The sequence below is a fragment of the Eurosta solidaginis genome, chromosome 2 (assembly GCF_040869045.1).
Source record: "Eurosta solidaginis isolate ZX-2024a chromosome 2, ASM4086904v1, whole genome shotgun sequence".
NCBI lineage: Eukaryota > Metazoa > Arthropoda > Insecta > Diptera > Tephritidae > Eurosta > Eurosta solidaginis.
In genome coordinates this window covers 78,141,972-78,155,814 of record NC_090320.1, presented here as the reverse complement: position 1 = coordinate 78,155,814, position 13,843 = coordinate 78,141,972, and the positions used below count along the sequence as shown (strand labels likewise).

General features: G+C 36.1%; 1 protein-coding gene across 9 annotated transcripts in view; it reads left to right on the top strand.

Moving 5' to 3' along the window:
- drl (derailed) overlaps positions 1 to 13,843 on the top strand; it is a 380,401-nt gene that overhangs the window by 255,367 nt on the left and 111,191 nt on the right. For 2 of the 9 annotated variants that reach the window (XM_067765856.1, XM_067765855.1), the window contains exon 2: positions 6,120 to 8,203. The exons of 4 other annotated variants lie outside the window; for them this stretch is intronic. In XM_067765856.1, coding sequence (XP_067621957.1) covers positions 6,201 to 8,078 — 1,878 coding nt within the window. In that variant the 5' untranslated portion in view covers positions 6,120 to 6,200 and the 3' untranslated portion in view covers positions 8,079 to 8,203. Of the gene's footprint in view, positions 1 to 224; positions 484 to 6,119; positions 8,247 to 8,310; positions 8,410 to 8,472; positions 8,596 to 8,683; positions 8,903 to 8,972; positions 9,050 to 9,110; positions 9,324 to 9,385; positions 9,816 to 9,949; positions 10,355 to 10,408; positions 12,001 to 13,843 lie in introns of those variants that run through there. 3 more of the 9 variants (XR_010949576.1, XM_067765853.1, XM_067765854.1) reach the window with 3 other exon arrangements.

Sequence of the window (13,843 nt, the reverse complement as noted above, 5' to 3'; positions counted from 1 at the left end):
GCTTGAGAACATTCACTTACAGTTCTGTTAAATGAACATTGCATGTTACTGATCACTCAAAACTTAGCAACAGTTAACTTGACTTAGAAGTCTGTTGAATTTTGATTTTCTATGTAACCCTGCAAAAATCGTGTGACCAAAAACGCACACATTCACTTGATTTTTTTGACAGCCACAAACACACCCAGTGTACGTGTGAGAATTCGGAACATAGAATTCAGAGAATGAAATAGCATGATGAAATATTTATTTTATATTTATTATCTCACTCTTTTTCTCACATTATATGCATATAGATGGTGAAATTTGAAAATTGTCAGCCGTAGTTGCGCGCCATTTTATTTCTTCGACTTTATTTCTTCTAATTCCAATTTTGATTTCAAGTGCGCATCAGCTCAGCGGTGGGAAAATTTACAAATTAATTCAAAAAAATTCTGCGGAGGGACCCAGTGAAGAAGTACCACTTAAAAATCAAATATTCCGGTAAGTAAACAGTTTTAGAATACACGGATGCCATGAAAATTTTGCCAAATGCCTCCAGTGCAGAAAATATTCTCCGCATGTTTTTGGTTAGGCGTACATATACCTGACTGGTCAGCATAGTGCATGTCTTAGCCAAATCGTTAAATGCCGATTTCTGTTCGATAAATTATTATGTTGTAACAACATATTTGACGTGCTACTACCGCGACGCGGACTCATATTAGGACTGCATCGCTCTGTGGTATTTTGTTTCATCAAAAATGGATTACGCATCTTTGGTGAATTGAGTTTATTATCTAAAACAATTTCAATATCAATAACACGAATTATTATAAATAACAATGACCCCAGCGGGTCAGGGGGAGAAACCTTATCGCTACAACAACAACACTAAACTAAATTTGTGGACATAATTTCATTTTTATTTGAAGTACTCAAATTGGACCACCAATGTGCAAGATGAAGCTTGGGAGAGTGTTTCCAGCCACTTCGACATAATATAAGAGAGTACGGGTTTTGAGGAGTATTACCGATGTTTATGGGGTTGTGCCTGATATACATACAGCACGTTTGGGTAACAAGTAACATTAAGGTAAAAGCCCGACCAACTCGGGAAGGATTTATTAATAGGATCACATTGAAACTTCTGAGCCATAAAGTGGTATCTTGATTGCGAGTCATACCAAGGATTAGAAACCACTTCTTCAAACAGAGAACATGCTGAGGTATTGTAAAACCATTTCCTCCCCTTAGTGCTACTAAGAGCCAACGGTAATAACGAAAGAGAAACGTGTATTTGTTGGTACAGGCCAAAATCGTCTAAACTGTTCAGTGCCAATTAAAAAAAAATATCAGCTAAATTAAAAATTATACAACACGAGTTAATGAAAATTATTTTATACATGGAAGCAAAATTAATACACAATACTACAATTGAAAAAGGATTATTTTTTTACACTTACCTAAATCGGCCAGCGCTCTAGTCATCTCTCTTATTTCTGCGTCTTGCCGCTCTAAGCGGAAACCCATTTCAGCCAGTGTTAATGCAAGCTCTACTTTTTCCTGCCTGAACTGTTCTTGCTTTTTAGCTTCATTATTGGATTGACTGAGGAATAATAAAAAGATATAATTTTTATTATTTTCTCTCGTTTATCGGGATTCAAATATCAGCACTACAGCGCCTATCACAAATATAATCGCCTCTCCAAGCAAACTAGCTCCTAGCTCTATTGCCATGGCCTCATTGAGTGGGGGAACTGTGACTGGTTTACCTAAATTTAACGCCCACATTTTCGTCTTCACTTCAACCCAATTGTAAACTGTAAAGTCAAAAATCGTTAGTGCAGTTCCAACTAGAGATAATATTTCATTAATTCTAATCTCAAGCTGTACCGGGTGTTAAATAATATCTTGCCTAAGAAAATGGTAATTTCATACATTATTTTCTTATAACTATAAAGTGATGTCATTTTCAATTTGCTAACTCTGCTCCTCGCGCCCAGTTTCACTTAATTTATGTGTTAATATATTGAGTATACGGTAATAGTCTAGTTGAGGGGTCGACTGCTAATACGCTACCAAAAATATCGAGAGGGTGTCGCGTATTAATCTCGAGAACAATAATCCGAAGGCGGAAAAGAAAAATTTCATCTCTGTCCGGAGATATTTGCAGTTGAAGTTGGCGATTTTCATGTGGTTGTTGTTGTGTTGTACCCACAAAAAAAATTGTGCATCACCGTGGCGGTAGCCACGGTTATACCACACACCCGGACTTGGCATGGCGTAGCCCAGGGTTATTTTTTATAAGCGCGACCGAAGGCTGCCAACGCAGAAAGATGTTCTGCGCAGAAATACTATAGATCCCACCCCCGGTTTCGGAGGTACCCGTGGGTCTTTTTTCGGTTTTTCGTTAATATCTTTTGAACGAGTTAAAATTTTAATTTTCCGCCTTCGGATTATTAATACTGATGTCAAGACGCGTCGTTTCGAAAACGTCCTATCGCAGAAATGTTGTATAACGCCCAATTTCAAATTTCAATTCAATTTCTGATGTTTTCGAAACGGCAACCGAGATAGGGTGATATTCCATTCCACTGATTTGATATAACCTTTTCCAACTTTGCACTGAGTAGGTGATTGCATGTAAAGTCCTCTTTTGACAAACCAAGATCGTCCTCTGCAAGTCGCTTATCGTACACGTCCTGTTATATGGTGTAAAAGTATGTACATTGACAACATCATATGAGGAGGCTCTGGGTCACCAAGCGGGTTAGGGCTTCAGAATATACCCGCGGTAAGTATGCCTGTCGTAAGAGGCGACTAAAATACCGGATTCAAGGGGCTGTGTAGTGCAACCCTTCAGGTTGCCAGCGCAATATACAGCTTCTCCAAACCCAATTGTAAACCTCACCTATCCGTGACGAAACCTGTTTCACTAACAGACGGGGCTCTGGCGACCCCAAGCTCCTCATGGAACTTGGGGGGAGGAGGGAGGGATATTCTGAAGGTTTAATGTGGCCATATAAATGTTACCGGAGCGTACCGGATCTGTATCCGGCAAAGGACCATCACATCGATAACACTCCCCAAAGCCTTCGGGGAGCAAACTTATCGCTACAACAACAACAGCAACATAAATAACAATGAAAAACCTAAAATTTTCCAAATATTTATCTTTAATTTTGAAATTGCCAATTTAGAAAAAAGAAAAATTATTGACATTTGAGTGAAATCACCTTTGTTTTTATGTGTTTTAGAATTTTACAATTGTGTATTAATTGCGTTGACGGTGACACGTTGTGCCACAACGGCGGGGCATACATACGGGCTCATTAAAGTTTCTGGTACTGGTACCATTTTAGAGGCAGCGGCCAAAGGTAAAACAACGTTGGTAGGCATATTTGCATAATTCTGATTTGTAAATGAAAGTTATTTTGAATTTTGTGGGTATGTTAACACTTTCGTGTACGTTAAGCACTACAACGAGTTGCAATAATAGACAGGCAAATATTTTCAAAATTAACAATCTGACAAAAAAACATATATATTATAATGAATGCGAAAAGCTAATCCCTTACCATTATAAGGATTTGGTGTTATCGTGCGAGGCGTTGACTCCTGTGCGTTGTTCGAACGTGTATTAGTGTTACTACAGCCGCTGGTTGATGAACCTTCCGAAGTTTGTGACAATAGCATGGCATCATATTTGATATTCTCTAACAAAGACGTAGGTGCTGCATGATTATTAACACAAATTGGTGCTAAAAATATAAGAAATGATAATGAACTTGAAGACGATATATTGCAAAAACTTCACTTTTAGCAATTTACATGTTTTAAGAAATGTGAACGTAGTAACTTTTCCGTTGCAAAATACTCGAAGCACTGATTGCATTGAAATTCATGCGCTGTAAATAAAACCAATGTGAAATGTTTGGTGACCCATACATATCTGTGGCAATCCATAAACGGCTAGTCTTCATAACTTAGCACATTTCTATGAACCCATGTGCTCTAGGATATGAAAAACAGTATTGGCGGACTTTGAACAGATCTTAGTTAATGAGCTTAAATATCACATTCATGTTATGTGTAGCTAGTTTCCTCTTCTACAAACATCAATAGGTTGCCACAGATATATATAATTTCGTTAGGAACATTGTATGGTACACTCCCAGTAAACTTTATATGTATATAAACTTACTATTATTTTCCAGTTGTCTACGTAGGTGATCAAACAGTGTAGTTTTAGTACGGAAAATTTCACCACAAATGTGGCATGCCACAAACTTTCTGTTTGAATGTGCTCAATCAACCTACGACATATACTCCAATTGCATTGTACTTTTGGTATGGTATCATTTGGTGATTTTTGAATTTCATACTCAAATGAGGCATTCACATAAAAAATTATTCTTTAGTTCGGGCAGTTTGTCTATTAGCGTAGGTAGCGCACTACATTTAGGTATACTAGGATTTTGTTCACATTCATATTTTCTTCTTATTAGAAGCGCAGTATAGTATCCATGATAATATACATACATGTCTTCTGATTTCCACAGAATTATTTGTTTCAAAGTTTCCGATGATCACCGAATAATGCGCTACATTCTTTCCGATGACAAGGTACGGGCGGAAGCATCAATTTAATCTTTTTTTTAGAAGCCATTTCAACTTTTTTTTTTAATTTTCAGCTACTCCTATGCTGTTTCTTGCTTTTCAACTGTATTGCAATATAATATAATATAAAGCAGCTGACTTCGAACTTTGATTATATGAAAATGTCAAATTGAAAGTTCAATTATTTTAGGTCCGTTCCCCAACAGTGTGAGTTTCATCAGTTATCAGAACATTGTACCCTACAAGCATTGAGTTATATGCACATTTGTTCAACTATCGCATTAGCAAAAATTTCAGACAATTAAATCACTAGTGATATGAAAACTATATGTTTTTGTAGCAGTGCTTCGCCCCATTCAATAGGTGCGACCAGTCACAAATTGTCATAAATATCCTCTAACAGGAGTCCAAGGAAACTTGCCGTTTCAACACGGGTGGACCATAATGTGAGGGGTGTTAGAGGCGTTGGTTCCACATTACAATTAAAGAAATGGTTGGTGCCATGTGGGGACACATTGCAAGCGGGGCATACATTTTGTATGTCGGGGTTGATTGTGGATAGGTAAGAGTTTAACCTGTTACAGCATCCAGAACGAAGTTGAGCAAGAGTGACACGCGTTTCCCTGAGAAGTATGCGTTCCTCTTCCGCGAGTTTGGGATAATTTTCTTTAAGTACTGGATTCCCCGGGCAATTCCCGGCATAAAGGTCCGACGCCTGTTTATGGAGTTCGCTGAGGACCTGCTTGTGTTTTTTGGCTTCATACGGCTGAGTTCTCATTATGTAGATGGTGTTCTGGGGACATAAGAAGACAGCCCGTGGCGATTCTGAGAGCAGTATTTTGGCAGGCCTGTAGTTTCTTCCAGTGGGTAATTTTTAGGCTTGGCGATCATATGGGTGACGCGTAGCACGTAATCGGCTGGCCAACTGCTTTGTAAGTAGTAATGAGCGTTTCTTTATCTTTTCCCCAAGTACTGCCAGCAAAAGATTTGAGGATTTTATTACGGCTCTGGATTTTCGGTACAATTGCGGCTGCAAGGTCACCAAAATATAGATCCTGATCAAGCGTCACACCCAAGATTTTGGGGTGTAGGACAGTCGGTAGCGTAGTGCCATCGACGTGGATGTTCAAAATGGTCAACATTTGTGACGTCCATGTTGTAAATAAGGTCGCAGAGGATTTATTTGGTGATAATGCAAGGTTTCGCGAGGCGAAAAAACTGGAGAGATCAGGGAGGTAGCCGTTTATTCTGTTGCAGCTCATCGATCTGCGGGCCTGTGGCCATTATTGTACAGTCATCGGCGTAGGAGACGATAGTAACTCTTTCTGGTGGCGAAGGTAGCTTTGATATGTAGAAGTTAAAAAAAAAAGTAATGAACCTTATAGTAAATTGACTCTTTTAAAGCTAATACTTACTTTCCCATAGTTCAACGTGATCTAGGCATACACATTTTTTTCAATCTTTTTCTTTTAACGACAATTTGAAATAATTGTCTTCTGTTCCCTTTTTCTTTTTAGTATCACTTTCGTTATTGGTGACATATAGGAATCATTTATAATTCAAAATATACAACTGGTTAGTAAACGGAAATATACAATATGAAGCGTTCAGTTTATAATGAAGTGAGCAAACAAAAGAAAGAGTGTGAGCAAAGCGCGGAAAATTATAAGCGTTTATGTTCATTTGCTGAGATGGAAAGTGAAAAGAGCGGAGCTTTCGCCATTACGCCAAATTATTGCCCAGAAAATTCCTTTTCATTTTCTGATTCAGACCCCTGCTCAGAAAATGAAAACGAATTTCGTCCAAGTTTGGATACCAAGTTCAAAATATTAAAATCATGGGCAATGGAATGCAACATTTGTCAATCGCATATAAGTAAATTACTTGTAGCATTAAACAAAATGGGCTACAATGAATTTCCTTTGTGCGCACAAACTTTGTTCCAGACAAGCATAAGTAATTTGGTTGTAAAAAATATTTCGGGTGGAGAGTTCGCGTATTTTGGTATTCAAGCGTATTTTGAATCTAAATCGTTTCCATGTTTGAATGAAAAAGACGAGGTTTTAATAGATGTTGGAATAGACGGATTGAACGTGTTTAATAGCTCAAAAAAAGTTTTGTGGCCGATTCTTGGGTCAATCGCAGATTTTCCAAAAGAACCCCTTTTTACTATTGCCTGCTTCTCATGGAAACAAAAACCCCTTAACGTAAATGATTTTATGGAAGAATTTTGTAACGAAGTAGTATTATTAAGAAAAAATGGTTTAAAAGTCGGTTTAGGGCATCCAGTCTCGAAAAAGTTTGACTATCGTTTATTTATTTGTGACTCGTCCGCGCGAGCTTTTATTACGGGGGTTAAAAACCACAACGCTTATAATGGCTGCCCTAAGTGTTGTCAAGTCGGGAAAACTTTGAACAAAACAGTGTGCTTTTGTAAAGATTCCAGCGTATTAAGAACCGATTTTTCATTCAAGAATAGGAACGATCAGGCACACCACAGTTTGAGTTTTCGGGAAGAAGGAAATGTTTTAGAAGCAGCTAATTTTGGAATGGTTTCTCAGTTTCCTCTAGATCCCATGCATCTTGTGGATTTAGGTGTAGCTAAGAAGTTGCTCGGTCTTTTATTTAATAACTCTAACATTAGTATTATGAACGATAAGTTTAATTTAGTTTTTGCGTGGGTGCCGTCTGAATTTGGGAGAAATTGCAGACATTTTAATAACATGAAAATTTGGAAGTCTACAGAATATAGACAGTTCTTACTGTACTCGGGAATATTTATTTTAAAGGATTGTGTTGATAATGATTTGTACTACCATTTCCTTCTATTACATACCAGTATACGCATTCTCTCCTCCGAAAAATCGTATTTGTCAGAAAATAACGCTGCGCAACAATTACTCTCGGAATTTGTAAATTTATTTGGAGATATTTACGGGGACCATAAAATTAGTTTTAATATTCATGGCTTATTGCATTTAGCAGACTGCGCAAAAGAAATTGGTCCTTTAGACTCTTTTTCAGCCTACAAATTTGAAAATTATATGCAGCATTTAAAGAAACTTATAAAGTCCCCCACTAACATTTTGCAACAGTTATATTTACGACTTGAAGAAAGAAAAAGCTTAATCGAAGAAAAAAAATCTAAATTTGACAGTTTTATTATTAATCCTAAAAAAGAAAAAGATTCATTTTGTTATAATCGAGATACGGGACCATTCAAAGTGACAGATATTCGTATGGAATTAGGAGAAGAGCTAGCTATCGGGTATAATTTTAAAGAAATAAGTAGTTACTTCTCCGAACCTGTCGAATCATTTCCTGCACTTGGTATCTTACTTGCGAGCGGTTTAAGTGAACAGCCATTACAAATTCCGAAACGAAATATTGAATATAAATATTTTTGCATACCTTTCCAATCTAGTTATATTTTAATTCCAATTTTACACCACCTCTTTCATGAGTTTGTAAACTAATTATACTTGAACTAACTTAACAATTACCTTCATTTGAACTTTTCTAACAATTTGATTTACTTTGTTTTTTTTTTTGAGAAATAAAATTTATACGTGAAAATATGGAGGCTGTGCCGTTCACTTCACGAGCGGCAACATCCACTTCTCGAGCGGAAAACAGAAAACAAGGTAGTTAAGTGTCAAAATGTTCTTATTTATATACAATTTTCGTCACACATTCTCATTATTTCAGTTTCACAACCTCAGCACAGCAAGGTTTTCAAATGCAAAATTTTAAAAGCAACCCAGGTTCTAAATTTACCAACCATACCAGCCTTTCCTTCAAATAAAGGTAGCTATGTCAATTAAAGATAATTGTATACACGCAATCTCTTACCCAATATCTTTCCTTTAGTTAAACCAATGCATCACAGTCAGTTTTCGTACTTTTGTGACGAAACGGCATCCACTAATTCTCAGGCTGTGAAGAGACGAAAATTGGAGCTCTCAACTAATTTTAATGGCAGTGAAAATCAAGGTAATCAAATCAATTTATATATATTTATAAATTTAAAGTAATCCCCTGTTTCTATCATTTTAAAATTTTTAAAAACTCTTTATAACAGTTACACCACCGCATAATGCTACTGATATAGCGCCGTTGCAGGATGCGATGCATTGCAGCCAGGATTTATTGTTTAGTGGCTGTACAGAAATCTCCTCTGTGCAGGCTGCAGAAAACCTGAGGAAGTCTTCACCTGATCCGCCAGTGCCAATTCGCAACCAAAGCGAACTTTTTTCAAATGAAACTCCAACAACATCTGTAATGTCGGAGCCAGACAAAGGTAATCTTAGGAAAAAAAAGACTTTATTAATAATAAATCCAATGACAAAATAATTTGTTTATTTTAACAGATATTATGGCTATGCTTCGTTTAATACCTGAGAAGCAAACAAACATTGAAAGGCGACTGGAGAGCTTGGAAGAAAATGTAAGCATTTACTAATTATAAAGCAAGCGTTTATATTTATATACATATATTTAAACTTTAGGCAATTCCCAAAACTGATGTGATGGCGCATCAGAAAGTAGTACGGGAGTCCAAGGTTCTAGTCAAGCGAGTACACAAAATGGTCTGCAGAATTACTGGTGAAAGTGGGGAGGATATCCACGCTGATCTAGCTGTGATGCTGCCAATGAAGTCCATCGATGCTCTCTTTGACTTCGAAGAGAAGATATTGGAGAAAAATTTCGAAGACGCGGTAGTAAGTTTTCCACTATTTATATTTGGTTTAATATTTATAATAAGTTGCAACGCTCTTTGCAGATTACATATTTTTTTTCTCTCAAGGGCTCGTCCGGCGAACTTGGCAGTGTGATGAAGCACATTTTCACTGACGAGTTGCTTGACCTTTTTAACTGGGCTGGCGGAGGCGGAAAAAAAGCACTGTCAGCACTAAAAGTTGTGAACGTTGCTTTATTCGGTAATGCATATACATATCTTTGGCAAGGAGATATTTATTTTAAATCGTGTTTTGCAGAAATTTTTAAGTTACAGGGCAGGATAAAGTTTGAGGACGACCTCCGAAAATACGTAATCCAAAGTCACAACAGATGTAAACAGAGGCGTTACCTACAAAAAAAAAATAGTAAAACGTAAAACACACAGAACTGCGAAAACCGCACCAGCCATCACAAAACCTACGAGGTGTCTATCGCTAATCCAAATTTAAAGTTATCTGCTGCAACAATCTATGGTATTTATCATTCACTCACCAGGACAAAGCCGCTGAGACTTTGCCATACTTTAACATACAATACTTTACCCCTTTTTAGCACAACTATTATTTTTGATTTTATTAAATTTTATAAATTGTTTCTTCCTCTACAGTTCAATTTCCGTATTGGATGGTAAAGATGACTTTCGCATTTTGTCCATCAATAACTGTGACAAGGTGGAAGATATCTATGCGCGTAAATCGCAACATATTATCTTGGTCGAGCGTTTCTTCAATAGCTCCCTAAGGGGTGATGTTGACAGCAGAGAAACCCAACTGTTTACAAATGTTACACTTCAAAAAGAATCAAAATATCTGCCATTGCGTCTACGGCTCAAATATACACAGTATACGAATGAATCGAACGAGCCTAACGGATAGTTTACATATTCATGATATACGAGACTTGAAAATGTTACATCAAATCGAAAATAATGCACCAAACGAACTGGGTCTGAATACTGAAACAGTACACATATTCAAAATCGATGAGAAGGCTGTGATGATAGCATTAGACGGTGAGTTATTGAATAACATACGAAAACCATTTTAACCCATCTATTACATTACAGCTTTAGCTTTACAAGTAGCAAAAATTGCTTCCGCCAGGCAATTGGAAAAGGCAGAGAAGCATTCATCACACTTTGCGGATGATGCAAAGTCAGAAACTGCTGTTGTAACTGCTGCCACCGACACAACGGTCATCTCTACTTCGCCGAGTAGCGGCTGTTCCGACTAACTATCGAAGACAGTATCATCATATCTTTTGCCAACACAGGTCAGCGATGTGCTTACGCAGGACCGTGCCTTCGCTACTTTATGATGAATGTCAATTCCCACCAATGGCTATTGCGGCGCGCGATTGACCAACAAGACGACGGCGCAGTATAGATAAAGAACGTTTGACTGCCGCAGCGAGAGCTTAAAAAATTTTTGATTGAACATGAAAAAGGATTATGTATTTTTTTACTGGTTTAGTGTAGGCTGTTGCGGCTGCGTTTGAAGTGTGAAATTTATTAAAATTTAAATTTGACAGTAAATTTAAAACAAAAAACGCTTAAGCTTTATGAGCATTGAATTATTATGAATATAATATAATGTAATATAACAATATTTTGCTACAGTGCTGGCCACTTAGACGACGCTGCAGCAATATAGCTCAAAGCAATTAATATATTTTTTATGTTATTATTAAAGTACATACTTACTTCGTTTTTATATGAACTGTATTAATTTAAGTGACAATTTCATGTAAATATATAATAAGGTATGTCGTGATCCGATTGCTGTTGGAATTGAATGATAAGATTTAGAACAATAATAAGACTCAATCACTAGTCCTACATTTTTAAGTTCATACTTTACTTTATTACTTTCAAATTCAATTACGACAGCAATCGGATTCCACGACACCTTTGAATATTCTCGATCTGAAAAAAAGAGTAAATCTAATCTGAATTTCTACTTAGCTTTAAGTTTTAAATTGATTCAAGTAATTGGATTTTTTTCTAAAGCTTAAAATTATTTTCTGTTCGCTTGGAAAAGATTTCAATTGGAAAACAAAAACCAATAATGCGAGTTTATTTGTTATTAAAATAATTACTTTTCTTTATATCAACTTATTAATTTAAGTTACAATTTCATGTAAATATATAATAAGGTATGTCGTGATCCGATTGCTGTTGGAATTGAATGATAAGATTTAGAACAATAATAAGACTCAATCACTAGTCCTACATTTTTAAGTTCATACTTTACTTTATTACTTTCAAATTCAATTACGACAGCAATCGGATTCCACGACACCTTTGAATATTCTCGATCTGAAAAAAGAGTAAACCTAATCTGAATTTCTACTGAGCTTTAAGTTGTAGATTATTGAAATTATTGGACTTTTTTTCTAAAGCTTAAAATTATTTTCTGCTCGCTTAGAAAAGATTTCAATTGGAAAACAAAAACCAATTAAGCGAGTTTATTTATTATTAAAGTACTTACTTCTTTTTTGTATGAACTGTATTAATATAAGTTCCAATTTCATGTACATATATAATAATATTGAAAATAATAAATATTGAAAATTAAATTTTTTTGGTTCATATTTTATTCATATGGCTGCTTCAGGTAAAGTAAATCTGCAGGTAAAATTCACGTTATATGGCGGTTATATAAATGGTAAAACCGCAGTAAAATTGATTGTCAAATGACTCGAAAATGTAGAGTGAAATGACGGAAAAATGACCGCCATTTGACGAGCATTGTGACGTGTGTGAGCAGCACAGTGCTATGCTCACATCCTATAAGTGGGAGCGGAATGCACGATCACATTAATAGGAACGAAACGGAAAATTTGGTCACAAAAGTTAATCACGCCCATGCAAACGTGACTATGAATATAACCGCTGCAGAAAGTCACAATGACCGTAAAATGACTAGTAAAATGACGTGGAGCGTTTTTGCAGGGAAGTTCTAAGTGACGTTTACATTTTGAGATGCCATTTGCTTATTTCCATTTCATTTTGACATTTTGTCATACAAATAGACATTTATTGATTATGATGCCAGATTGTATGCGCTAAGTGGAGTATAATCAAGGCTAAGTTGCCAAGTTTACGCCAAGTCAAGTCAAGTCTATGCTAAGTATCAGTAATGGGGCCTTGACTGTATTCAGAAGTCAGAGTCTGACTTTTCACCTCGTATAACAGCTGTTATACTAAATTTCTCAAAAAGAAGAATTCAGCCCTTCAAATAAGGGAAAAGAGTGGACCACGCCCACATTTTCACTCTTTCAATTTGCTGAATGCGTTAACAAAAAAATAAAATTTCGAAATGTAGAATTTTGAACTTCGAACTTTGTAAGCCGATATCTATTTTTTGGAGGCTAACTTCGAAAAACGGAGATAGTACTTTGTTTGCTTGTTTGCTTGCTTAATTGGCGCTTAACCGTCTAAACGGTTATGGCCGTCCAACGAGGCGCGCCAGTCGCTCCTTCGCTCCGCCAACCGGCGCCAATTGGTCACACCAAGGGAGTTTAAATCGTTTTCCACCTGGTCCTTCCAACGGAGTGGGGGCTGCCCTCTACCTCTGCTTCCATAGGCGGGTTCCGATAGAAACACTTTCTTATACTTTGTTTACTTAAGCCAATACTTTGTCCAATACCCAGAAAAAAAGTTGATTTTGTCGCATAGCGTTATTATTATAAATACGAAACAACAGGTTTGACTCACTTATTTACTTTGACTTCCCCTATTCATATTTCCTCCAAAAATATAATGAGTTTCAGGTCTAAGTATAATAAGAATCAGGTAAAATAACAGTTGCAATAAATATTGAAAGTGCTATAAATTCTTTGTTTATTATTTTCAAAGCAACATTTTCTTGAATTTTTAAGTACTTTCGTTTGGTAAGGAAAAAAGCATACATTAGCTGACCTAATCATGTGAAAATGACTTCATAGCTTAAAAGGACATTAAACGGAAATGTGAAGCTTCTCAAGGCCAATATAATGACATATCAATTTTAAAAATCGGACGCCAAATAACCAAATTACAACGAAAAAACCTTTTCGGCTGTATTACGAAGGATCAAAAAAAATAAAACAAAAAATTTCCGAAACCCTCTCAACATAATCTTTAAATTTAGGGCGGACATTAGCAACTTTTCTTTTTTTGTATGGGGACCAACCCAGTCTAATGCACATACATATTTAACCTTTTATACGAAGTGCTTGAAATAAAGTCTGACTAGTGCTTGAGTATTTTACAGATTTAATAAAATATATAAACATAGAGTTCAAAATAAACAAATATTTCAATGGATTACTCCTTTATTTTCCAATATGCCTTTTGATGGCTAAATTAAATGATTAAGCCAAGCTAAGTTGAGTATTAAATTTGCCATTGTTCACGATCCTACAATGGATTTTTGCTATTCTCTGATTCGACTTTTTTTTGCACTTTTACCAACTCTAATAAACCTTATTAGTAATTGCCTTCAGGTGGGGGAGAAAT